Below are 27825 nucleotides of genomic sequence, written 5' to 3' on the forward strand. Positions count from 1 at the left end.
ATCCATAGCTTGTGTGTTTTCTGCCGGCTGCAATGTGTCTCCAGGTGCGCTTTGAGGTGAAATATGAAAGGGAAAAAAGCAGAGCTGGACTCGAGTCCAACAGCAAGGCGTTAACGCCGGGTCTGCTGGCTGCATGCGGTGTGCGGATCCTCAGTCACTCTAGGATAAACAAAGCTGATTTCATTGTTCGAAAAGGCTTTATTCCTGCTCACCTCCAAATAGTTTGAACCTTGACTGGGGTCGCGTAGCAGGAAGGGAAGAGCTAACAGCTATTTGTGGCCCACATCCTTGGATTTATTCCAGAAAGAAAAAGCATCTGGAAACAGATTTACCTCAAGTTTGGCATGTGTTGATGTGCTTTATTGACCTGCAGGAAGAGTCTGAGTGCTTTAACTGATGAGAGCTTTTCCTCAGAGGGCTGAAGCCTGTCTGATATCTGGCGGAGCCGCGTGCCTGGGCACAGCAGCAACTAATGCGGTGTGCACGGCCACGGGTGGCTGGCATCCCCTGATGCCAAGGGCCCTGTCTTTGTCCTCTCAGCACAGCTTTGGCCTGACACAATTACTTACATGGATATAAGGTTTTTTTTCACAGACATTTAAAACTCTACCTTTTCCTCTGCAGAAACCTGGCCCGTATGAGCAGAGCCTGGCCAAGGTGCAATCCCTGCAGGACCAGCAGAGGAGAGGTGCGCTCCATATCCAAGCAGAAGTATTGCCTAAGATTTTAGCGGAGATGTTCTGAAGTCACCTGGCATTATGCCCAGGTACCCCGGCTTGTACCCTGACCATGCTTAAAAGGGCAGAGGTTATTTACTGACAGCTGGTGGGAAGGTTCCCAATTCTAACCCCATCTAAAAGTGAAGCCGTCACAGAGGCGTTCAGGTTATTCACATGGCCTAACTTTAGGAACGCACCTTCACCTAAGTTAGGGAGTTAGTCACTCTGGGCTCTCTCTATTGCCAGAGAAGGGAGAAAGGATCCCCAGAAGGCAATTCAGAGCATCTAGTCTGAATTAGTAGGAGCATTAGGCTCCTAGTCTAACTCATCTCTCTTTCTATTGACTATACAGGGAGCCTAGCAGACCAGCCTCTTTACAGAGAGAGCTGAAAATAGTTGGTAAAAAACTCTGTCTCTGTTACCTTGGACGTCTTGTCCAGGTATTGCTTTGTTACTAAAGCAAAGAAACACTCTCCATCTGATTTGTTTGGCAAATATCTGCAGGGTTTTTTTCATACAGAAACTCCTATCCAACAGAAACTTCCATATGAGTTTTTCTTTTCCTTAATATGAGCTATATACGTACATCTCATTCCTGCAACTTCAGTTATTCCTGATTCACATCACTGTAGGAAAGAAACAGGTCCCCTGTTTCTGACTTGAAAAGTCTCAAAAGCAGCGTGACCAATGCGGCTGTGATTCTGTCAGTAACTGGTATTCTTTCAAAAGCACCAGCTGCCAGAAGCATGTGAGAATCAATAACAGGTTTCATTTAAGAACAAGCTAAATTTGTAGACACGATGACTGCTAGAAAGCTGGAAAACAGAATCCAGTGTAACTCAATGATCAAAATTAAAAGAGCCAAGACAATTCATCGCTTGAAAAAGTATTACTTAGGAAAAAAGGAACTGTATGATTTTTAAGCCAATTTATAGTTCCTGCACCTAGAGTTCTGTCAACATTACAGCAATTGTATTGAGAGAGAAGAACATGGAGAAAATAATGTCACAGAAAATTACTTACCAGGATCAATTTTCTTTGAGGTTTCAAGAGCTTGGGCTTAGGAAAATTATTGGCTATCGGAGCTATGGGAATAAATATTAAGGGATCATTTCATTTTACCATCATTCACTGTCATTTTAGTATATGCATTAGCAATTTATAAATTACAGATTAGTAATGGATTAGGAACAAATGCACGTACTTATACCAGAGTTTAACTGTATTTCAGGTAACGTATCTTACAATGAAACATAGGGCCTATGAATTAGAAACATTCTTAAGGTTAAAGAATCTGATATGCAAAACATGCTGTTTGTGTGCAGAAGCCAGAGCAACTACACCTCTTGACACCTGGTCACTTGTGATCCAATGCACAGTAAAACTTTGGGTCCTTTCCCTCCTCTCGCTCAGTGGCCCAGCGCCGGCAGCAGCGTTCAGAGAGTATGCCCAGGAGTTTGTGGGGTTCACCCTGGGGGCAATTGCAAATCCTCTTTGAAAGTGAGGCTCCCCAGGAGGTTGTTTATCTGCTCGGCTTGCTTGACTTCTCGAGTGCACTTGCAATTTTAAGAGTGCAATGTGTCAGCTCTCTCAATCTATCCCCAACATGAAATTTCGTCTTGCCTAACTTCAATTTTCTCTCTGAGCAGGGTGAATATTGATAGTTTCCTCCCTCTTCTCTGATTAGTGGGAGCTGAGAATTCTCGCCTGGACTCAGTGACTAGCTTCTCAGTAGCTAAAGCTGTAGGGAGGTGAGAGCCTGGTCCCAGCAGCAGGCACAGGCCATTCCTCCCCCCGCTACGGGAGCGAGCCCAGGTCACCCCACATGCACGCGCCGTGGCGGAGTGCAGGAGTCCTGACCTCCCACGTCCTGCTGGCCCTCCGTGGCTGTGCTCGGGATGGGAAATACCTCTGCAGCTCTGTTTTCATACCTTTTGCTGGGATGGCTGGTGGCTGCTCCACTCTCTCTTTCTTTTTCTTTACCTTCTTGGGCTGTAGAGGGGACGTGCTTGTCACACTGGTAACTGTCTCCCCGGAGCTGCAAAGCAGAGACCCATAGGTGAGGGAAAAGTGAAAAGGCAATGGAGGGAAAGAGTTTGTCCCAGTGAGCTCATGCAAACATGTCACCTTCCATGTGTAAGAGTCCCTGACCAACACCTTGGATTTTGACCTGGCGATATACTGAAAAACCTCTTTCAGGAGTTGGAAATGCTCTGGGTCTTGTGTTTTTTTCAACCATACAGCCTGGCTGAGAAACTCAGGAGTCCGATCCGTCCTGGCACAGAAAATGCAAAGGGTCAGGTTTAAACAAGACTTGTTGCATAGCACCTATTCCTTAAAAAAACATGCCTGACCCCACTGCTGCACCAAGGATGAGGGCCAGAGGCACAGACGGGTTAGGTGACTCGCATAAGCTCACACAGAAAGCACACGGCAAAGCAAAATCTTCGGTGTGGTTTCTGGGCTACGGCTGAGGGGCCAGCAGGCCAGGAGAGCGTGCAGCAAGCCCTCAGACATCTGGAAAAGCTAGCTTTGTAGAAGAGGCTGGTGCACTCAGGGCACCTAAAATGGAGAACCTGTGCCCCGGTCTCTGAACTCAGGCCTTCTCCAAGTACATCTGTGCTGAAAAAGCACTAGTAGGTATAAGGGAAAAGTACAAGCTATATTGTAAACAGAGTCCTGTCCAAGAAAGTTTCTGCGTTTGAACTGTTACTGTTTAAAATCCTCTAAGTCTGGGTTTTTTACCCTTAGCATCTCCCAAAGTCTGAGGTTTCCTGCTTTGAATATTTAAGGCTTGGATATGCACTGGCAGCAACTGTCAGCGAGTGTCGGCTCAGCTGCGGGAGCTGTGCAGGTGCTCCCAGCTTGCAACTAACGCGAGATAAAATTGTATGGGCTTAACTGGTAATGAAAGAAATCTTAACTTACAGCTGGGGTGGGAGGAGAGTGTGTGGCAGTTAGCTATGCTGATGCGGTGGTGGAGGTGACTTGGTAAGCAGCTGTTGCTCAGATGCATCTGACCATGGGCTCGCCCTGGGAAAGATTAACGCAGTATGGTTGTGGGGACCTTTCTGCTCTGTGCTGGTGAGTTACACCACGCGATGGGATCCAGCCAGGGCCTCCATAGGCACAACGCTGACAGCACTGAATTCACTGAATTTTAAATCATTTGTCCCAAGTTGCTGTTCCTCTCCAGGTTCTTTTGCATAATGAAACATTCTCTTTATATTAATAGAATAAAATACCCAAACTGGGCCAAAGCCTTAATGAAAGTTAAGATGTCTCTGCTATTGCCCACACAAGAATAACAAAATAACAGACATTATCATTTTACACAGCTGTAAATCCAAATGAATGTCACTACCATTGGTAAAAATCACTCTGGATTTACACTTGCATAGATTACAACAAGCCTCTGGTTTGCTGATTTTCCTGAGTTCTCTTCCGTGTACTCAGCCCAAAACATAGGTTTGCTGCCAAACTTTTTTAAAAGTGTTTAAAAGATAAAATGTTTTCATGATTTATAAATAAATCACGTCAGTTATGTAAACTGAGGGTTGTATTAAAATAATTTCCAAGCCTGCCTGCACACACTGCCCACAACAACCATTTGTTTCTATATTAAAATCAAAACATGAAGTTGTTTAAAACCAGCGGGAAATGAAGCTGTCCTGCCTAGCTCCATTGCTCAAACAGAGCAAACTGCAAATAATACCAAAAAGGGGGCGAGAATGACTGTTTAATGTATTTTTTTGTTTTGATAATCCAAGGTCATTGAAGCAGATGTGTAGCTTAAAGATACTTTGATTCTGCTCCAGCTACTTTAAGCACAATATATGAAAAGGCTTAGTGTCAATTCATTGCATTAGTTATTATTCCCGATTTGCCACTGAAGAAGTGAAGCTACAGAGAAATGTTTTTGTAGCTTATGGTTTTCTTTTAAATGCCAGGGCCGTACAGGGTTAACTAATTCTGGGAGATACAATAACTGTACTTGCTGTCTTAGAACTGGGCTCCTCAAACCAAACAAGGAAGCTCAGAAAAGACTCCTTGGCTCTGAAACACTGCCTCTTTGTAAGCTTGTCTTGTTCTACGGCTACAGGGAAAGTTGGGGTTTTTATCTCCAGCTCCTCCTCCGGCCTCCTGGCTTCTATTTCAACAGTGTCACACTGCCCATTTCTTGAAGGCGCTAATGATTTTTTAGAGAACAAGGAAAAGACAGGAGTTTGAGGGAAAAGCTCCCGTGGAAGGTGTCTAACAATCATGGCACCAGGACGGCGGTTTCCCTGGAGGTCATGGCTGGTGTTTCTGGAACACCCCTTGCCAAGAGCAGGCAAACTACTGCCATTCGGGGCTTTACTATCCTTACTCGAGCCAAGGGTGTGGGACTTTTTCTGTGGTTGTACAGGCCAGCTATTCCCTCTTGCCTGCAGCGGGGTGACACAAGCTTCACTGTGGAACCAAGGCATGGGACGGGGAGCTTTCTGAGAGGAACGCTTTTTTCACCTCAAATTATCTGCCTCCAGAAGAGCAGTCACTGAAGGACCGGAGGGGTCAAGCCAAAATAAATAAATAAACGACAGAAAAAAAATTTCCTGTTTTCAAAGCTACACCTCCTGGGGGTTTCTGGATCTGAAAACTGACAAAACGAGCTAATAACAAGGAAGATAATAAGAAGGAGGATATTTAAAGAAAAGAAAACCCCAGAAAACAGAATTAGGTGGTTTAGAAAAGCCAAAATAACTGTACTTTTTATTTAGGTATATATTTTTAAAATGTGGGAAAGAAATGGGTTTTGGTTAACTAATTTTTTTCCTTAATTTGTTATTGGTCAAGTAGCAAATCAAAACCCAAACATTTGCTTTGTTCTAGTCAGGAAATCTGGATTTCATTTTCTTTTCTACCAAGGCCATTTTGTGAGACCCGGGGCAAATCACTTAGCCCTTTGTGCTTCAGATTCCAATTAAGTAAAAACACCATTATGATGTCAAGACGTGAAATATTTTAAGATGCTTAGGTATTACTGCAGTGGGAGTACCGACATTTCTTAGACACTGGACTATTAATGTAATTTTGAAACTGGATTCTGCTCTGAGTTTGAAATATCACTAAGGGAGTTGGAGCTGAGCCTGTCTAATCAAGACTGAGTTTTGCACAGCGTATTCATTTTGACTGGCAGGAATCTCGCGCAAATTAGCTCATCAGTTTGGCCTAATGGATATTTAGACACTGGGTTTTGCGTCTAAATGTGTTGAATTAAGTTCCAAGACAAGGAATGCGCAGGTGAGAAGAAGTGAGTTCAAAGGAATTGGTTTGTGTTTTGAGCAGAGGAGTGGAAAATAAATGGTACTAAGTGCAAAACGTAACAAAAACGATGATACTGCTGACTCTTTCACGGGTATTTATCTTTAAAGCCCCGAAGTCAATGCACTTCAGACATGCATCTGTGGGATCAGGGCTTTCATTAGCGTAGCTCGGCACACTGAACTACATGAAACCTTATTTTTCCTCATATAGAACCGTGTATTTCTTTCCCTTCCAGAGGCTCTGTTTTACAGTGAAGAAATCCTGTTGGCTTGTTTCCCCCCTGCTATTCAGCCTCCTAAGTTTAGTGTTTGCAGGAGTAACACTACCACATCATTTATTCCCAGAGAGGCAGATTCCATATTACAAGTCTTTTTATCTGACTGCCATGCTCCATTTTGTCAGTCATCTTTTCAGTTGAGTCTCATTTTTCTCCCCTTCGTGTGCTCTCTACCAAGCTACTTTGATTTCCTCCACCTCCCCCTTCTTTTTTTGTGTGTGTTTTTGTAATTCCAACTTTGTCCCAGCAGCTAATAAAGAAGGGGAAAGAGAAAACATCCAGGGAAAAATGAAAACTGCTGAGCTGTCTCTGTCAATTTTTGGTGTGGTGCAATGGCCGGTCAGGGTCACAGAACAAAGATCTTTCCATGAATAACACGCAAGTTTCAGTTTGCGCTGGCCTTTCCTGAACTCTGTTGCTTTGTTGTGACTTCAGTTACATCCAAGCGCTGGTTAGATTGAACACAGCGGTAATCCCATGGGAATGCACTAAAAATTACCCTGGTTTTGGATCTAGGGTCTCGGATATGCTGTACTTGGCATTGAACCTCATAGTATCTATCTACTGAGATATCATCGTATCTCAAAGACACTATGAGAAATAGTATCTCTGATACCAAGTGGTACCGGATTTAAACTACAAGTAAAAACACATTTTGTGTCGCTGAAAACGGAAACAGCTGTTCTTCTGTGTTGTTCTGAGGCATCCCTCTTTAATCTTTTTTGTTTGTAAAATACTCCTGTCTTCTTTTCTTTACTGCAGTTCCAGCACAGTTTATATCTAAAGAAGATCATACGATGGAAATCCGTCTTATCGCACCACACAATCAAAAACTTTCGGCAGCAGGTGGTATTTAAAGGGACAGCGGTTAATGACAGCAGCAGAAGTAGAATTTTTCCCATCTCTTGGCATCTTCAGCTGGGAATAGGCTGCAGGCCTAGAAAATCTGCTTTTTGAGCCCCACTCCCTGTTCCTGGGTGCAGGAATCACTGGGTAACATTGTGGTTTGTTTTATGTACAGGGGTGGTTTAAGTCTTTGCCATCTGGTGAGGTGTCAGGAAACCCTAGGAAGCTACACAGGATGAAAGCAGGATTCTCCAGAAAGCAATTCAGAGCCTCAAGGAGAGGCTTGTCACTGAAGCACCTGCAGGACCTACAGCTCGATAGCCCAAGCACATCTCCCTTATCATGCACAGCAGATGTTGGCCTGCAGGAACGTGTATGAGTCATGGACCCAGGACCCTTTATCCTCCTGTAGGCATTTTTGGAAAACTTTACTCATCTTCTTTAACATACATAGCAAAACACAACCAGAACCGGTGCCTTGGGTTATAGTAAAGAGAATTGTAATCTCCTACCTGTTCTGGGGGCATTTCACCAGGTAATGCTTCACTGTTAAAAAAAAAAAAAAAGAAAGCAAATGTGGCTTCACACCAACACAGTTTATGAGTTACAAATGGGCGCTGCAGATAGACCTGCACTGCTGAGACCGTGGGGGGAACAGGTTGCTACACTGGCACAGCTGCTAACCATCGCCATACATTATATTCTGTGTTAAAAGGTAGTCTGACTCAAAGACACAGCTAGGCCTGGGAGAGGGGAATGTATCAAAGAACACCAAAAATCTGCTGTGGAAGCGCTGGGCAGCACACATTCCAGTGGTCGGCCCAGCCAAAGACAGCTTGCTAAGGAAAAGCACAGCAGGCCAGTAATTTTACTTTGAAGACTTTTATTTCCCTTGTGGTGCCTCTATTTATTTCCAGAAGCCTGAAATAAACCATGCACCCACAGGAGCCACTGCTGTTCCTAATGTGAGCTAGTCTGTGGCCTCAGGCATGCAGGGATTGCCTCCTGGGATGGGATCAGAGGTCCAGTCCAGCCACTATCCTGTCTCTGACAGCTGTGTGTGTGTGAGCTGTATAAACCCTTCTGCTTCATATTCGTTTGAAACAGTAGTCATGAGCGAGGGCCCCCCAGCTGCCCCCCAGCAGCCTTTTGGGACCCAGGGTTATTAAGATGCTCTTTTGTGGCTTAGTGGCTTCTGTGCCCTGCCCAAGCTGTGCCACGTGCTGAGTGCGGAGACATGCAGGCAGGAGGAGAGGCTCTGGGTCTTCTGGCTGACCTACTGCCAACTTATCTCTCGGAAGGAAAGAAGGGTGCATCCCTGGGCCATGATGTGAAGTTGAATACAACACAGACACCCCACTCCCTTCACATCCTCTGTTCTTCAAAAGGCCGTGAAAGCCAGACAACAGTGCACTTACATGATTATGCCCCTCTCGACAGGAAAGTTTTCATGTTTGGTCTTATCTAAATTCTCCCATTCTAAGGAACCTACACAGCTCCTATCAGGGTGCATTTTAGTCCTAAGGAAAGGGGACCTGAGAGCACTAGGAACCGGGGCTAACACAGGGGCCATGTCTAAGTCAGCCAAGGTAGCGTTTCCATCTATCTGTCCGGCCTTTTTCAGATGTACAGAACAGTAGGCCTGACCCTTCGGCAGTAAGGGGATGCTCTTGCACACCGTTGACATGCTTTTATGCATCTCTAGGTATGTATTAGTTTGCTTTGCCCTTTGAACCAGGGATTGGGAAGAGCAACCGCTCCCATAACAAACGGGCATAGGTTTCTACCAAAACCACAGAGGGGTTGCCAGCTGCAACCATTACTGCTTCCCACAGCATCTCACAGCTGCCCTGCACTCTGCGCCAGCCCCAGCTGCAGTGCCCATCCCATCAAACCGAGAGCTCCTCTGGTGAGGAACTGGGTTTGGTATTACCCTTCTAACATCAGAGGCCTGAGGTGAGCCAGGATCTGCGCAGGTTTCATAGACAGACACTCCAGAGGGATCAATTCTAGCTTCATCTACTGCAAATCGCAACTTTTAGTTCAGGTATGAGCTGCTCTTTGTCCCAGGCTGGGCTGCTCCTGTACAGGGCTGGGCAGAGTTCTCCCTCCCTCTTCTCCTCGCACTTACTCGGGTGTCTGCCTCTGCTCCCTGGGTGGGGTCGAGTTGGGCTGGGTTCTGGTGGGGCGTGGCGGGGCGTGGCGGGGCGTGGTGGGGCGTGGTGGGGCGTGGCAAGGCAGGTGATTCTCCTTGTGGTATTAGGGCCGAGGAGCTGGGGGAGGAAGCTGCAGTGGTGGGAGCTGTTGGTGTCTGTGTGATGGGGTGACTGGAGAGGCTCTGGGAGAAGCCCTGATGGAAATTTGCCCAGCAAGGTGAGGTCAGGAAATAGTTTTGATTGTCCTGGGCCCCTGGCCTGGTCTCAAGGGGCAGAGCAGAGCCAGGCTTCTCTAGAAGGACCTCTGGGGAAGATGGTGTGGCAACTGCCTCACTGAAGGTGGAAGAAGGCTGTGCTTGGAGCCTTCCTGGAGGCTTGGGGTGATGCAGAGGGAGGACTGCTTCACTCTGCCTGTCTTCTTTCCTCAGGGAAGGATGGACATCATGATTTCAGAGCAGGCTCTTTTCACATGAGTACTGGCATCTGCCTGGTCTAGCCCAGGATGGAGGTACAGAGTGCTGAGGATGGAGAGGAGGTAAGATAATGTTTTTTGAGGAGCAATGCCTTATTCTAACAGTCTGAATGAGAGAGCACTGCTGTTGGCTGACAGGGTGGGTATCTTGTGGTCAGACCCTAACCCCTGGAAGGTGCCTCTAGAGGCGGCAGAGGAGTGTTGAGGGAGGAGGGGGCTTTTTGTGCCCTATTCTCATGTGCTGAGTGCTGCTCCCTGGGGCAGGGGTTCACGGCTGAGCCTGCTGCTGTGGCCCAGAGGTTGTGGGCAGAAAAAGCAACATGGGGCTGGTGGAGGCTCTGTCCATCACTGATGTTTCTTCCACTGTTCCATCAGGGAAATCTTAATTCCCTGATGCTTGACTAGATGATGAGCCAATTAATGTGGGTCTGGAAAACACTGATCAGGTGGTCCTAGCTGACAGACTTGCCTGAAAATCTTATCCTTGTATACTGAGTGCCTGTCTGCTAAGCTTTATTCTGTTATATTTCCATTGGATCCATAAGTTCAATGCTGCCAGTGTTTACTGGATAATGTTCAAAATGGAAACAAAAATTTGGTGAAGCCCTGCAATTATTCAGATATGAAGGTAGTGAAGAAAGGTTTTAGCAGCTCAGAAGAAATTACTTTTTCTCTGTTGTATGTGCTTATTCTATATTCTGTATTACTTCTTTATTTAACTGTTGTCGGTTCAATGTCCAGAGACCTTTTCTCCAAGCTGTTTCTATGCTTACACCAGCATAAATCACCAAAACCAGAAGCAAAATCTAGCCCAGTGTCCGCTCAAGAAAAACCAGGATACATGAGTGTGTCTAGTGCTTGTGGCTTCAGGGTGACTCACCATGACCAACGTACTTTACTGTGGGTACCCCCTTGGCACAAAACCTTTGTCATCACTTAACAGGGTAGGAAGAATAACACTGAACTTCCTCCTTCCTCTTGGCAAGCAGAGCTGTTGGGCTCACTTAGAATCAGAGTTGCTCTACTGAGCACGCTACCGGGAAGATGGAGCCACAGCCTGAAATGTATTTGTGGTCAGGCAAGGACTTCTGTATACATCTATTTTTGGCTTACATGTCTTCTCCCTCATGTATCTGAGTCACTCATTCCTTCTTGGTATGTGCGTAGTGCTGAAGAGGCAGCAAAGTCACAACTCTCTCCTGTCATTAACAGGACAAATCACTAACCAAACTCTTTTTGAAAGCTTCTGTTCAGAGATGGTCCTTACGCTCCCTCTAATGTGGTGGCTGATAAGCATGCTAGTATCTCATCCTCACAGCTTGTGTGAGGTCTCCAAATAAACCACTCAAACTGAAATGACAGTAGAGCTACTCCACAGATCTGAAATAGCACTTTTGATTACAGTAGGGCTGTTCTCGTGCAGGTTTAGCCTCTCTGAGAAGCCCTCTCTGAGGGTAAGAATGGAATGGTAATCCTTGATCTTGAATGATTGTTATGAAAAGGCACATCTGAATGACAAAATGTTGCTTTAGTTTTAAAGAACGCTACGGAGGAGAGCGCTGATAACAACCCCTATTTCCCAAGAATGTTGACAGCTAGTCAGGAAGGGAGAAGAAAACAAAACAGAAGGTGACCGTTTCGAAACCCCTCTGAACTTGTCTGCAGAAGTGTCACTCACGCAAATCGTTAGCTAGATCTGGTCAGAATGCAACTTAACGATACAGCGCTTGTTCTTTGAAAGAAGTTCCAAAAACCTTCCATTTATGTTTAAGCAAAGCTGAAAAATTTTGAAAAGTCCAAAGCAAATTTAAAGTGAAAATGCTATTCAAAGGCAGCAAACTGCTTTTGTTCTAGTTTTGCTGGCAGAAATGATCTTTTCTACCAGTATTTTTTTGTTTGTTTTAATAAAATCAAGGCAAGTAGATATTTATCTTCCCTGCATTTTCTGCATTCTCCTTCCCCCCCCGCCCCGGTCCCTTTTTGGTAAGGGCCTTGCAGTCAGCAGGAATGACGCTTCACTCACCTGTGGATCTCCTCTTGTTCAGGAGTGACTGACAGAGAATGACAAGTGTAAAGAGGAGGACGCTGACGATTCCTATCGAACACACGAAGACGGCATACACGTACAGATCTGAAAGCCAAGCACAAGTGACGGTCAGTGTTGCAGCCGTATGCTTCGTGCTCACAGGATAAAAAAAAGTTACATCTACAAGGTCTGAATAGGCCCTGGCCCAAAAGGTTTAGGGTAATAGTTCAGAAGTAATTTAACCCTCTTCCCAGCATCCTAATCAGTTTAAAATTTGGTTGAAGTCTCCGTAAATGAAAATAGGTGTAGTTATGAGGGCTTGCTTTCTGGATGGAGGAAAGGGCTGGTTTGGGGGGGGGTTCTCTTTTCTTTCTGCTACTTTTTTGGTGGGGCAGCTAAAATCCAAAAGGACTTCAGTTAGATTATTGCCCAGTTCAAAAAGCTGTACTGTGTTGTGGTTTTTTGGTTTTTTTTTTTAAAAAAAAGTGGTGGGAGTGCTGAGTGGTTGAGGAAGAAGGAGTAAACTCTGTGATTGCTACTTCTGGTGGCAGCACTGGCTGGACATTTTTGTGTTGTTTTTTTCATATTATTTTTTTTTTAATCAACGGCCTCAGTCTCCCTTTATGGCTTTTACTGAGGTGCCATAACACATTCCCACTAGAGCTGACAGGAGTTGTACCATGGCAGATCAAGATGGAGTATTTTATTCAGAAGGAGAAGAAATGTTTAATGACTTATTTCTGCTTTTACTAGAACTTTAAATAGAGTACTTAAAGGATGCTCTACCCATTAATGTCTTGAAATGTCCTTAGGGAGGTATAATGGCTTCTTTCCTGCTTCACAGAGGAGAAACTAAACCTCAGAGGTCAAGTGTTCTTGTAGAAAATAGCATTGCTGGAACCAGACCCCTGACCTGCAGTTCTGTGCTCTGTTCCCCTTACACAAAACAACAATATAGTTTGTAAATTGTGGTTTAAACAGTAAAGGTCCCCACAGAATCAAGGCCAGCTTGCAAGCGAGCACTACTGCCTGGCAGTTAACGCAGCAAAGTGGCTGTGAGCTGGTGCTCCACTGGCGCTTCACGTTGGGGCAGGAGGAGGAGGGAATCCCAGCTGGCTGCAAATTCTGGAAAATACTGCTTATCTGGAAACTCAAGGGAGCTTTAGGCTGCTCGTGCAGTGCTGGCGAGCCGTTCCGAAGGGTAGTGGGAGTGCAGAGTGCTTGGTACCTCTTCAGAGACACTGAGCACCTTCCTGGGTAAGGGGATTTATTTGCATTGTGTGAGTAGCCAGGCATAGGTTATCCTCCTATTGACCATAACAAACATATGAGAAACTGGAGCCTTCCCTTCTCTTTTCTCCAGCACCCCTTGTACTCTGTGGGATGCTTTCTCCAGTGAGACCCGAGTTTGCACAGGAACTAGCAAAATTAGGCCTGATTGGGGAAATTTAGTTGTTAGTTCAGTTCAGTGCTACAGTACACCTTGTATACAACCAGCAGCAGTTAGATGTACGTTTACCTTCAAAAAACTTCCAAGCATCATGGTTTTTCTTGAAAGTGGGATCATCAGAAGATTTTGAAATCACTGGAAAAAAAAAAGACAGACACATCAAGAACTGAAAATGTGTGGCATAAAATATTGGGACCTCTTGAAGTAAATGTAGTTCTGCCTTAGACTTCAGTGCACCAAGATCTTGCCTTATCTCACAGGACAATTACCTTTCAATGAAACGCTGTACTTATAAAACAACATTACAAAAATGTCTTCCAGCAAATCTCATCTGGCTTGGCACCCCTCACAAGTGCTGTATGGCCTCCCTGTTGTCATCTTATTCTGGGAAGATGCAATGTGTGGCTCTTCAATCATGAGGAAATCATGAAGCAATGCAGTGAAGTACAGCAGGAGGATGGAAACACACTTCAGAAGAGCCTAGGCCTTAGAACAGGGTGGCAATGTGCTTGTGGCATTGTGGGGATTGTCTGGGTATCCCAGGGAAAAGCGGCTATTAATGCTTCATGTAGCTGATTTCATTCTCTTTGTTCTCAGTGAAGCAGAACTCCTACCTCTAGTGTCGCCATTCGCGTTTCTCTCCCAAAACAGGCTACTTCTGCGAGAGGAGATGAACAACTTTTGCTCAAGAGAATGGGAATTTATTTTCCCTTGTAGTTATATATTAAGTTATATATTAAGAAGGATTTTTAACACTGTAGTCTGAGTCTTAGAGGTTAAGGGAAACAAAATAACTGGAAAAGCAGTAGCTGCACTGGAGGACACACCTCTGAAGGCTTCCTGAGAATTGACTCGGAGCCATTCACATTAAGCACAGCTTTTTTTAAAAAAAGAGGGAAGTCATTCTAGCAATGCTTGGCACTGAAGTAATTTCTGCACTACGATAGCATTTACCCAGCTTCAGGACTGGCCCTATAGGTCCCTGATTTTGTCCAACTTCCCTTCCAAAGCTCTCGTGGATGTTCCTTGGCATGTGAACTGCCCTGCGATTCCTACAACAGCACCCAAATATCCCATTAAAGTGGAAGCACTGCTCATGAGTTCTTTTCCTTCCTTCCTTCCGAAGTTGGCTTCTATGCCATGCCTTCTAAAGATACATGGATACGACACCCGTAGGCAAAAAAGCCACCCATGCATGCATGGACTTTGTGAAGCACGTCCAAACGCTTCAGAGAGAGCCTATCTGAGCTGGGAAGCAGAACACGTCTGCCTACCTCAGTGTCCTTGGCTTAGGTGCAGGAACAGATCATCCTGAACATATTAATTCATGTAAACTGCTCTGTCACTGCTGTATCAATGGTCATTGCCTGATGAGTGCACAACAGCCTAACTTCTCAGCCGGAGTAATTCCCCTGCCTATGGGTGGGGTTTCCTTCCTTGACAAGGCAGACTGCACGACCACAAGTTGTACCAGCTCACCTTTATATCCTGCAAAAAAGGCTGACCGAATGACTGTTCTAATTCAAGTAGGAGGGAAAATCGCTGCAGATTTTGCACAGAATTGCACTCTGTGCTTCAGGAAGAGGAACAGACTACAGAGCTCTGGGCAAATGGATGAATGTCAATATCATAACAGCTGTACAGCCTAGTACTAGAATCCAAATGCTCTGACTGCTGGATCACTGTTTAAAACCCTCTCTGCTCTCCCCAGCCAGATTGTTTATGCGTGCTGACATTTTTTGATGACATCAGATTAGATGATCTCACTTACAATCCATGATATTTTTTTTTTTTTTTCTGCTAGTATTCATTGCAAGGGAATACAAGTCTGGTGATGTCCTTCACATTGCCAATGAGGTCTGAACCTCCTTCTTACTGGAAAGTAATTCATTAAGGAGTAGGGATGTGAGGTGTGGGTCTACCCCAGTGGATACGGAACTGCTTTCAGGAGTAATGAAGTCTTCTGTTTAGTTGTGACTGAAGCTTATCCTGAATATTCTAACGGAGCTACTCATTTGCTACATGAAAGCATCACACGTGCAGATTTTCAGCAAGTATTTTAGAATACCTTGCCTGAAAAAAGGGGCTTTTGTTCATTTGCGGGGGGCAGAATCTTACATTCCTGTATCTTGCAACATTTTTACTGTTAGAAAATGCCCCAGGTAACTAATACTTAACAGAACTGAGTCTCTGTTCTACGGGAAACTCTGACACATAAACTTCCTGACAAGGCAGATTGTTGCGATCATCTCTACTTGTTTGTGTTGTCCAAGCCAGTAGGATTATAGTCAGGCTGCCTAATTTTCTATGTTTGTCCTCCTACATGTAGTCCTGTCTCTTGGATTGTAAACTATCTGGACCACGTATTGCTGTTCCTAGGGGATGCGCAGTACCTTGCATAGTGGGCTTGAGGGATTACCCAGCTGTAAATGATGGTTTGGAGGTGCTGCGTATTCTTCTGAGAGGACTAGTCTCTATTTTGAGTTTTCTGATAGGAAGGCAGTGGGAAAACCATCTTTCTGATGTCTCTTTTTTCCTCAAATAAACTGTTTTCTGGTGTATTCTGTGTTATAATGAAGACCACCAACTTGGTTTTAGGCTAACATTGACCACACAAGTCCAGGAAAAGAAAAGATGCCTTTGATAAGAAGATGAGGGAAGGGGAAAAGGTTCACCTTAGCTTAGAGGGAAGATGTTGTGTGGCTGGAACAGGAGGTGATTCTTGGCAATCTCAGGACACAGATTTCTCTTTGTTTTACTACCAAGATTTAACAGCAGCCTTTTTATAAATCCTATTTGATGTCTTTCATTCACCACCCCTAAAGGGGCAAACTGCAACACTTCAAATTTCAGCTGGGCCTTCTGAAAACACTACATAGTTGCTGTAGTTGACACGTGATGCCATGAACAGAAGACCCTAAGGATTTCATCCCCATCAGATGAGGCTCCTTTTCTGAAAACATGTATTCTGTCCCTAAAGAAGAAGCCAGGTATGGAGCTAAACTTTTAACTGCCATCATCACACATTAAGGAACTGTAGCCTGTAACTCAGTTGCTTTTCCACAACTCCGATACGTGTATCTGTATAAATCCGTGTCGCAAGAAAATGCATTTGCAACTTCTTAATGGCCTACACATGTTCACACCTGCAAACTTGCTAGCAAATAACAAAATCTGAATATAATAGCAGTAGATACTAAAGACCCAGTCATAATCTGGTAAGGTCTTTTGCTTTGAATAGTGGTGGCTGACAAAGGCTAGGTACTGAACTGCTTCAGGTTTTTCTCTGCTTCAAGAGCAAGTCAGATTTTGAAGAAGCAGAATGACCCTTTTCTATTCCCTCTGGAAACTTCTGTCTTACACAGTGGCCTCCTTTTCCTGTGTGAACAAAAAAAAAAAGGGATGTAAATCCTATTTCTGCATCCACTTCACCTGCAAGTTTCTAAGAAACTTGCCTGGTGCTTTAGCATAAAGATAGTAATTTTGAATGTGGGCATAACTGCAGACATATTAACTGGAACAAAATGCTAGACAAAACAGCAACTATGATTTCTTTGAATACTGTTACCTTATTTGACATAGCACAAGCAGTACCATTTAAGTATCCAAATGTTTCAGGCAATTTGCGTTACTCCTTTTGCTGCACCCTGGATCTAACTGTAATATAAAGAAATCCCTTTGCAATAAAAAGTGTAACTGATCATAATATAAAATACAAAGTGTGTTTGGAATAAAATTTCCTTGAAAAGCCCAACCGCTACCATTGGGGAAATTGGAGGCTTTATCCCCACTCCGGAAGAGTTGCCTTCCCTCCCAGGCACAGCGAGTCCTGTACGCTCCCGCTGCATTACTGAATGCTGGCTAAGGTGGGCCTTGGTTTTCAGTCAAGAAGCTTGTAGCAGTAGAGCAGTTGCTACGGCGTTTGAAGACATGTCACTTTTCAGATGTCTTTTAGCATCTTTAGTCTGGATTTAGAATTAGAATAAATACTCTTCCAGGGAGGGGGGGTGTCTGCCTCGGATCCCCACAGGGCACACTGTTGGTGTGTTTAGTCTACAGGTGGTCCTGCCTTCCTCCCTTGTCTCAGGTTTCCTGCTCTGCTTTTGGTTATATGTTTGAAGCAGAGGGAAGAGGTACAGCTGACCAGACAGTGTGAGAAAGACAAAGTCACGAGTCTGAAATCCCCACCCTGATTCATAAATCATACTAAAAAATGGGTGGGGGGAATAGTATTTAAGGGCTGGACTGAATAGTTACAGTTTTCCTTCTTTGCAATAACTAGATTGATCAGAACCCCACACTTTAGCTAAGAGGAGCAAGGAGAAGTTTCTGAGTTATAGTTAGCAATAGCCTGAGCGGCTATGAAAGATGCAGAGTGGTTTTTTGTGAGCAGGGCCATGACAGGTGGTCTGACAAATTTTTATATTACTTTTTCTTCTGCTGCCTTTTTACCTGGAACATGTCATTCCCTTTCCAAGCACTACTGGACAGTGGTCTATTTTGCAAGTCCTTCATGTAAGAAACACATTACTTGTTATCCACTCTATCTTTCAGTGTATTACTCTTGGAGAGACGTGGTCTGGTGCAGAGGATTTGAGGGGAAGGTATAGTGTATGCCCCCAGCTGAAACAGTACTTTCACTCACTGCTTCTCTCTGTCTTGACACCAGACCTGGCCCTCTCTAGCTCCCATCCCTCAAGTTATCCTCAGAATTTCTTCCCCAAAGCACTGGAAAAAGGTGTGGTCTGTCCTCTAGGAGACTCCAGGATTGTATGGTGGCCTCCCAGCCCTGCTCGTAGGCCTGCCTGCCTCAGCCCTGGCCATCCATGCGAGGTGCTGTTGGAAGTGACAACACCTGGTAGTTACTCTCAGCCTCTCCTCCCCCAGCACGGCAACTGAACCGTTTGATCTCTGTAGGTTGAGATGTGAGCCTTGGCTTCCCTTCCCCACACCAGCTTCCAGCTTTGCCCCCCTCAGAGGTGAGAGGCTGAGGCAGTTGGGGTGACCGGTCCTCCTGCTTGCCAGTTCCTTCTTGAGAGTGGCTGAATCTCTCCTTTCAGCCGAAGGGGTGAAGGAGGAAGAGACAGGGAGAGGGGGAGGAGAGCCAGCTCCCAGCCAAGCGCAGGAACAGCAGGGAAGAATGACTGCTGAGCAAGATAATGCGTGAAGTCTGTAGGCCTAAATCATGCAAGCAATAAAGTTTCATTTCATATCCCTGGGTTACAAGACTAACCACTGTGTCATGGCTCCAGCCACCCAACATGGGGTCAGTGCTTGTAAAACTTAATGCTCTCCAGAGATTAAAATGGCTGAGTTCAGGAGATGTTGGGCTCCGGTGTTTTTTATTCCTCCCCATTCGAAAACAAAGGAGTGCAAACAGCAAAACAAAAAAATCAAACAAGAAGCTGTTCTTTGAGCTGTGAAGCTAATGAATTCTGTGTCCCATACCCTAATGGCTCCCCTCTCCACAGCAACCTTAGTACTGGCCAACTCCTCCTGTGGTATGTCCAGGAGCCCCAGTTTCTGACTGCAATGTGGAAGGTCACTGGAGACATGGTAACTCAGGACAATAAGTACCTTTTTTGTTCTTACAGCTTTCCTTCGGTAAGGAAATTCATACAGATCTTCTCTCCCTCCCGCCAGCCAATTTCACATTACTTGTACAACCTTAATATCTTTAAGAACATTATCTCATTAAAATCAAGCCATGACTAGGATTTTCTTACTATTTTCTTACTAGGTTTTTCTTGTTTAAAATTGATCCATGGTGTTTGCTACTAATCGAAACAGAACTTCAGCTTTGGATCATTAGTGTTTTATCATTGCTAGTAATAATCAGTTAATTACGTTATGTTAATGCCAAATTTAAACATTTCTGATCAACATGAAGCTGCTCTTTATCTCCTGTTGTGTTGGGTTCTTCACATCTTTGCTCTCATACTTCTGACACATCAAAATGACAGCTTGTGATACCTGAGAGCTATCCACAGGAGAAGATCATACACTCACAAAGATTATTTTTCACTGTCACATTTGTCTCCCTGGTGTGTGTATAATCCAAAAGTGATACAGAAACCTGAATGACAACAGTGAAGTTGGTGTTGACAGAATGTGCTTTGGATCAAGACTACATAAACACATTTGAATCTATCTTGAAAAGGCCTGTGGTCAACAGAGTTCCCTCAAAGCAAAACGGGTTTCAGAGGACAGTTAGGGCCAGTTTCCCCAAAGTATAAGTTAGGTAAGTGGGATTAGGGTTTCCCAGCTACAGGAATAACCTTTGCAGTCTAAACACAACAATATAATTTAGCATCAACCGTAATGGCAGAAACTTTGATTGCTGGATGAGCCTCTTGAATTTTCAGGCTTATGGACCAAGCAGTCACACTTGATTTTTGGCATTATCTTTAGCATTGGCCCTGTGGGAAACCAATTTTTCTGTTTATTAAACCATAAGCCGGGGGGCTAGTTTGCCAGCTAGCGCTTATGGCACAACTGCTGAGCTCAACCGCTCCTTCAAAAGAGTCTGTTCTCTAAAAGCCAGTTTCCCCCATCTCTGCAGATGTGGGTGTGCTGGCATTTGATTTGTGCCAGCCCGTCCCAAAGAGAAGGGCTGTTTTCAACTTGGTTCAAAACTCTCACTGCTTGCTGATCATATCTTCATCTGAGGTTCAATACCAGCAGGCTGGTCACTGCTTTTCTAGCTCTTCTTTCTGACTACAAGTGCTGTAAACAAAAGTACAGAAGTGATACTAGAAATGTTACTTACCAACTGCTGCTAGACTAGAACTAAAAGCTATGGAAACACCAAGAGAGAGGAAAAATATAGCTCTAAAATATAACATTTCTGTTTGTCTGATTCACTGCATATTTTCCGAAAATGAGTTAAATTCTCTCTGTGTCTGCCTCTATTTAAATAATAATGGCATTTCTTTATTCCCACTACCAAAGTTGTAGAGACTTGTAGCTGAATGTAAGAGAGTTTTAATTACTGCTATCCTGGTAAAAGGCAAAGGAAAGAGACTATCTTCTACAAATCTACCAATCTTCTCACTTGTTTACATCTTATTATGGCCTGAATAATGTTTAAATTGTAATGTGTAAGTAAAGAAGTTGAGTATTAGGTCGTCTTCTCATATCCACAGATAAGGCTTAAAAATAATCTAACTTCAAATGCCTTATGGGTGAACTTGCAAGAAAAGAAAAGGGATCATGGGACAAGAAAAACGATAGAGTTGAAATCAGTAGTGTCTCACCTCGGATTTCAGTAGCTGCTGTGCCGTTTGACCATGCTGTCCACTTATTCCTGTGTTTGCCAATTTCCTGGACTTTGCATATATAATGTCCTTGATCTGTTTGCTGGAGGCTTAGAATAAGAAATTTGTACATAGTTCCATGTTTCTCTTTAAGGAGATGAAGTCTTTGCTTGTGGAAATGATGAGTATAATTTCCATAGTACTGGACAGACCCAAACTTTGTCATTTTGATCATCAGGTACTCCTGGGTAGGTGATGCAGCAAAGACCCACCGCACAGCCAGCAAATTGTCTGTCTTTCTCTTTTGAGAAATGTGGCAGTAAAGGGTAGCATTATCTCCCTCGGAGTATCGCACTGTTGGTCCGGGAGAGACTGTCACATTTAAAGCCTCACAAACATCTGCAAAGGAAATAAAAGACACTGAGAATCCTCGGTACTGGCACCACAGCACCATAACCTGCCCTAGCACGCAAGTCCGCAGCAGGTAAACTGATGGCGTTCCTTCAGTGCGTGGCAGTTAATGAGCTTTCAGAACCTGACATCTTCCACCTCTCTGTGAATGTTAGAGATAGTACAGGGCCTTCCTTCAGCGAGTCTGCTCTAGTATTCTTGCTGTTCCTAATTAATAAGCTAGGGCTGAAGTGGACACCTTGCTGCTGTCAGAGGCCCAACTTCACATCATCTTTTGTCAGTCTGAACAAGCGTTAATCTAAAACTAGCTTGGAGCAAGAGCCGAGAATGTCTTTTGGAGAGCTGTTCCACGGCCAGCTCTTCAATGACGGGCATCCTTCTTGGGATATCCAGCCTAATGTTTCAATAGCCAGTGTTTGTCCATTTGTTCCTGTGCCAACTTTAAGTTTAAAAAGTGTTTTCTTCTCTAGTGCTTTCTTCCTGACTCATATAGAAACCAATTATCTGGTATCTCAGCCTTCGCTTTGTTGAGCTAAAGAAGCCGAGCTCTGTTAGAGTCCTCTAGTAAAGTAGCGTCTCCACTTCCTTATTCACCTGAGTAGCCCTTCTCTGCATTGGTTCTAGTTTAAATGTTGCATTTAATTGTAATGATTTTAATTTTTATTAGTGAGGGTGACTGGAATTTTATAGACTGCCTAGAAAGCAGCTCTCCAAGCTCTCCATGCGAAATAGCCATGGTACTTCCCAGGTTTGAATGGGATATACCTTGCCTGGTATATCCCAGAATTACGTTGTTCTTTTTCATTATATTTTCACATGTGATTATGTGTCTGTTTATAATTAATTAATATATTTGGGCGTTTTCCCTGTATGTCATTTGCAGTTCTGTTCCTAGTGTATCAAAGAAATTCTTACTAATCCCCGAGTACCTGACTTTGTGTTACTAAGTTCTGCTCTACTTTTGTTACTTGATCCTGAGTTTTTCCTACCTGCTATCGCACTTATGCTAACTTGACAGGGTGACGTAATTTCAGTGTGCGTGCTTCTGCCTACTTTCAGAAATAATTTGTGCAAACCTTAGATGACACTGTTCCCTAGATGGTCACTGAAAGACTACTAACCTCCCTACATGCCTGTAACCAGCTCCTCACTTTACAGTTCCCCATGGCCTCTGTTTAAGTAATATTCTCCTTGTCATAATCAAATGGTCTTCAGTCTGGGTCAAATCTGTCAGATTAGTCCTCTGGCTACAAATTTCATTTAATCTGACATTACTTGCATGACAAAATATGACATGAGATTAAATTGGGACAAATTATTGTTTCATTCATTTCTGACTCTTGTTTTTCTGTTCTTTGGCACGAACCTAGCTTACACCCGTTGTTTGTCTCCCTGCTTTGTTTCTAACCATGGCCGTTATAGGTGAAGGTTGAAAGAAGTCCATAGCTGCTCATTAGAGAGAGATTTTTCTTTCCTGACCTGACTGATTTATGCTGGGCTGATTCCTCTGAGGCATGGGAATCAACACTCATTTTATTTCCTTCCTAATGTACATTAAGAATGTTCTTATTAGTCATAACAGGGACTGATCTATTTTTGACCATTGGTATATTGTGGCAATGCGTTCCCTAAATGACTTGTAGTGTGTAATCTACCGGCTTGATGGCATCCACCAAAGAGAGAACCGTATTCCAACAGTGACCAGGCGCTCCTGAAATGCACTCTGCAAAGCATGAAACGTCCTCTAAAATGTGACTATTAGGCTTCCTGTTATGTGAATATACTGTACTCAATTACTAATGAGAATTGCAACTCTGGGAGAATGATTTTTTCACTTCTGGACATTTTTCTAGCACATCAGCTAGGAACGTTTTTAACAAAGGCGATGAGTGTTTTGGCAGAGACTCTTGTCTGACATCAGCTCCTGAAACACAAACATATATTTATCTTCAAAATAAGCAAGGAAAGTATTCCCATTCTATTTCTGAAGGAGTACTGGAGGCAGAGACACTGGTTTTATGGCCTCAGTGAAGCTGTGAAATGGAGCAGTGAATCACCTTAAAGTAAGTCCACCAAATTCAAGTTACATTGCAGCTGTTTGAGAAAGAACCCTCCGAAAATTAATAGTATAGTGATTATTTTGGGTCATTTCAATAGAAACCTCTACTGAACGGTGTATTTTTCCCAACTAGACATTTCTTCTTTATGGAGAAAACAAGTTGTATAAAGAAAAGGATTTTTTTAAATTTCTTTAAGAAACTACAGCTAAGCACGCCTAGATTACTGATGTAATTATCTGTGCATGATGTTTGTGTGTGCATTTATGTAAGTGCAAAGCAAGAGATTATTTTGGATTGTCAAAAGCACACAAATAGAACAGGATGTTGACATTTAAAATTAACACTGAATACCACCAACACTTTCCAGGCATGAAACTTCAGTTATTACTTGCTAGAGTTACCTGACCTTGGTGCCTGACAGGCAGATGTGAAGGTAAGATGGCTGCCTCTGCCATCAAAATAAGATTAAATTTTGAAGGTTGCACTGCTCAGTAAATAAGGAATAAGTTTAAGAATTTCAACACTTTTGGGGGTTCTCATAATTATTTAGTTTATAAATGTTTAGTAAATAATTTATAAGAATGTGGTTTGGGTAAATGAAAAACACAACCTTTTTCTACTGAAATTATTAACATGTTGTGAAAACTGTAAAGAAAAACAATTATGTCATTTTCCTGACATGTGAACTTCTTGTTTAAAAGCTGGCTAGGATTAATTGTGGAACAGAGGCCCAAAATAAAAGGGAAAAGAATCATTGCTTCATTCGAAACTAGGCAGGACATAGTGCCAAAAACTACCCAAGAGAAAACGCAGAGCAACTCAGATATTGTGATGATGGAAGCTTCTGCAAGAAGATAAAGCAGCATTGTATGTGGAGTCTCTGATCCCCTTCTAGCTGTTTACACTCATACAAACATTGGTATTTTATACCTAAGGCTTCTACTTTTCCTCTGGGGACATGCCTTTTCATAAGGAGATATCAGATTTTGTAGCCTTCGTGTTGTCTGATCGGTGGGAACCCATCTCGCCGTCTTTCTTCTGCGGCTCCTATTGGTGCGGCTGTACAAGTGCAGCAATGGGGCAAGCTTTGCAAATTTCCTCATGCTCTTACCGTGATCTCATCTCATCTTATGTTGAACAGGATGCTTTATATATAACAGAAAAACATGGCCCATTTGCCTCTACCCTCCCACTGCCATTGGAGCGGGAACAGTGGTGGATTTTTGAGGAAAGAGGTCATTTACCTCTACGTGGAGAGGAAAAGCCTCATTCAGGGCTCCCAGAGACTAGTGGAAATGTTCCTCCTGTCTTTAGCAGGCACTGGATCAGCCCCAACATGAGGTCTACCCTTGTAATGGGCTTCTTGCCAAGACAGGAGACTCCTCCACAACTTGAGAGTAGGCTTGTGTGCCAACAGAGCACTGAATTTCTAGGCTTCAGATTGCTGCTTCAAATGAGGAATCATTGTTTTTCTTCTCCTGCCTTCCCAGTATAGCATGACGTAGCTGCTCAGGTGGAGCTCACCACAAGTTTTAGTCTTGCTTCTGCTTGGAAAGGGAAACTATTTATAGGAAAGGGGAGGAGAGTGAGTCAAAGACGTGAGGATTCCGTTGCAGTGTGCTTAATCACCAAACACATCTCTCCAATTTGCAACCAGCTCACTTAGTTGGCCCCATCCTGATGTTGTAGCTGTTTGTTTCTTTGGTACCTGCATGTCTCACTAGCTTGTTGGGAGTCAGGGACGATTACTACTGATTAAGCTCCGTTTTTAAAAAATCCTGTTTTAAAAATAGTCCACTTCTGCTTACACCAGTTCAAATATTAGATAGGTTTGGACTTTGTTGTCTGCCACATTATATGGCAAACACTTTTACAGCACTGTCAGGAGTAACGAGTTATACTTAGAGCAGGCAGAAACCTGTCTGCCAGGGCAGTCCCCTCTGCCTGCGCGGGAACAGTAGCAGGGGACCCACAGCCACTGCTGGGTCCTCACGTTTGGTGAGCAGCTTCAGCGCGGCTGTGTTTTTGCGGAAGAACCCCAGCTGCTTCGGTGGGGACACTCATGAGGAGCGCTGCTCCTGCGCTGTACTGCTCACAGTCCAGGTTTAGTGTTATATATAGGCCCCTATTTCTTCCTCCTTGGAGACTTGACAGGCAGAATCTACAACCCACCCTTCGGGGCTGAGTTTTTTCTTCAGCCCCTGCTGACAGCTAGGGATCTGCCTATCCCTAGTCTGTCTATCCTTTCTCTCTAGTTCTAGGGAACTATAGAGGCGTGCCATCAGGGTAGTTACTGTCTGATGTTGGATTTGCATGACCAGAAGCATATGGGATGTCTTTTATCCCTGTTGCAGCTTGTTCTGTGAAATGTTATTGTCAAACCCTGCTTTATTTTGACTTCTCTACGGTTAAAGAGTGAGAAGGGCCAGGAAGAAGCAAAGCTCTTTGTTTAAACAGAAATAATTAGGAACTGACTAGCAAGATCACCAAAAGCAACCAGCTGTTCTCAGTCGAACGGATCTGTCTGCAAGTTTCACAAGTCAGAGGCTCCTTCTCTGAGAGAGCTTCTGCAGTGACTAAAGATGGACTTGAACCAAACCTCTGTCGCCACCGTCTCCTGCCCTTTTGAGGTGAAGATCCAAATCCAGCTCTTTTATTAACCTTAATTGAGCAGGGCTTCCCCACCCCCTAACCCTCACTGCGCCTTGAAGATCAGACCCGGACTCTGTGCCCATTTTGCAGCCTTCGGACACAGCGCCGGCCAACGCGCCCTTGACTTTGGAGGCAGAAAGGTCTTGAGCGGGGAGGTTTTTTTATAAGCAACCTACTGGTTCCGTTCCCACTGGATGTCTAGAGGCACCTGTGGAAAAAGCAATGCCCAAATCTGCCTTTGCCTCAGCTTTGCCTGCAGTTCCTCATGCAGCGGGACACCGTCCCGCCTGGGGCAGAAGGGGGCAGAGGACACACAAACTTCTGCGTAGGAAAGGCGGGGAGGGGGTTGGGGGGTTTCTCGTTGCTGCTGAAGCGCGGGCGCGGTCGGGGCGCTGCCGCGGGGGCGCGGGGAGGCGGCGGCGGGGCGGCGCGGGGGCACCCGGCCGGCTGCGGGGCAGCAGGGACCCCTCGCTAAGCCCCTCTCTCCCGGTGCCCGAGCCCCGGGCGCTGCCCCAGACCCTACCGGGGTGGGGGGGAAACGGACCCCCAGTCCCGGCTCCGCGGCGGAGCCCGGGCTCCCGCAGGCGGCCGAGGGGGGCTGCCCCGTCCCGGGCGGGCGGGGGCTGCCGGGGCTGGGCGCCGGCCGCGGTGCCGCTTACCTGGGGCCGGGGCCGTGGCCAGCAGGGCGGCCAGCGCCGCGGCCAGGAGGCGCATGGCCCGCGGGGCGCCGGGTCCCGTCCCGTCCCTCCGTGCCGAGCTGCCGCCCTCCTCTCCCGCCCGGCCTCTCGCCGCCTCCCCGCCCGGTCCTCCCTTCTCCCCTTGCCTTTCATCTCCTCCCCTTTCTCCTCCTTTTTTTCCGCTTTCTTCCTTCCCTCCCTGCTCCTCTGCTCTTCCCACCCTCCTGCCCCCTATTCAACTCTCCTCCTCTTTTTCTCGCCTTCTTTCCTGTTTCTTTCCTCCTCCCCGAGCTCAGGCCTGTGGGGCGGCACTGGGGGCAGAGGGGGCTGCTCAGGCCGGGGGCTCTGTGATCCCCCCCGGCGCAGCTCCCACAGGACACGGATCGGCGCAGAAAGCTCCGCTCCCCGACCACAGAAAGCCTCTTTGCAGGGCGGTGAGGCAGCCTGGCAGGCAGGGGCTGTGAGGCAGGGCGGCGGGACGGGGAAGGCTGTGTTATGCATCCCCTCCGCTTTCCTGGAGGTGTCTGAGAACTTGCAGGCCCTCATGCCCATCATCACGCTCCTGAACTGGAGCAGGACCACCGTTTCACAGAATCACAGAATGGTAGGGGTTGGAAGGGACCTTGTCCAGCCCACCTGCTTGAGCAGGTACATCTGGAGCAGGGAAGTACATTTCCAGGCAGCTCTAGTTATCAGCTGTCTCCCTTTCTGTGGGCCCTGCTGGTGGCAGCCTGGGGGCAAGGGGGTCTGGCAGGCAGGAGCGGCCCTTCAGCAGGTGTGGGGATGGATGCTGTGGGCTGTTCGGGCACCTCTGCTAGGACATTGCATGGGCACCTCTGCTAGGATGTTACTTACAGTGCTCTGGTGTTGGGAGGACTTTGCCCTCTGCTGTGGCAGCGCAACTACTGACCACTGACACTCACCCTCTCTTTAAAAAAGTTGTAAATTAATTGATATAGCAGCTTAAGGTGCATCGTCCCAAGGTCACTATGCTTTTTTTGCCAACGGGTACTATACTTCTAAGCCAGAAAGGACAAGGGAAGTTGGCACCTGGTGGTCTACTCCAGCCCTTCCCCTTTGCTCCTTTCGAAAGCACTTATCATTTGAAAACCCACAAATCTGCAGAGGCACTGGTTTAATCCATCTACCAGCAGGTACGATATAGTATTCACATTGCCTGAAGTGTGGATGATACAAACACTTTGGCATTTCTGCTCCCTGGATAGGGCAATCAGTACCGATTTAGCTACTCCACCCCTCTCCTAGTACTACTTAGGCAGGATAATACATGTCTGCTTTTAAGCATCACGTGTGCTCGGTCTGATCCTTACGAGACTGAACACTACCTTTAACACCATGCAATTCATTTGCTTCAGGAAAGACTTTTCTGTCCGTACAGCAAACACTCCTCGCAAGAGAATGACGGGTCTGGATTATGCCCAGACCTGAGGAAATGGGGGGAGTTTAAAAGTTGTACTGGGGAGCTAATTAGCAAAGGGAAGTCCTATCAAAGAGA

The 27825-nt window shown here is 45.2% G+C and overlaps 1 protein-coding gene across 2 annotated transcripts in view; it reads right to left on the reverse strand.

Annotated features, from left to right (window-relative positions):
- Positions 1-26458, reverse strand: part of VSTM4 (V-set and transmembrane domain containing 4) — a 40512-nt gene extending 14054 nt beyond the window's left edge. For both annotated transcript variants that reach the window (XM_064463736.1, XM_064463737.1), the window contains exons 1-7: positions 26292-26458; positions 20510-20908; positions 13323-13388; positions 11801-11908; positions 7662-7695; positions 2651-2757; positions 1743-1804 (exon numbers count right to left, since the gene is read on the reverse strand). In XM_064463736.1, the coding sequence (XP_064319806.1) occupies positions 1743-1804; positions 2651-2757; positions 7662-7695; positions 11801-11908; positions 13323-13388; positions 20510-20908; positions 26292-26346 (831 nt within the window). In that variant the 5' untranslated portion in view covers positions 26347-26458. The remainder of the gene's footprint in view (positions 1-1742; positions 1805-2650; positions 2758-7661; positions 7696-11800; positions 11909-13322; positions 13389-20509; positions 20909-26291) is intronic.
- Between the last annotated feature and the right edge of the window lie 1367 nt (positions 26459-27825).

This window comes from Phalacrocorax carbo, chromosome 12 (genome assembly GCF_963921805.1).
Source record: "Phalacrocorax carbo chromosome 12, bPhaCar2.1, whole genome shotgun sequence".
Lineage (NCBI taxonomy): Eukaryota > Metazoa > Chordata > Aves > Suliformes > Phalacrocoracidae > Phalacrocorax > Phalacrocorax carbo.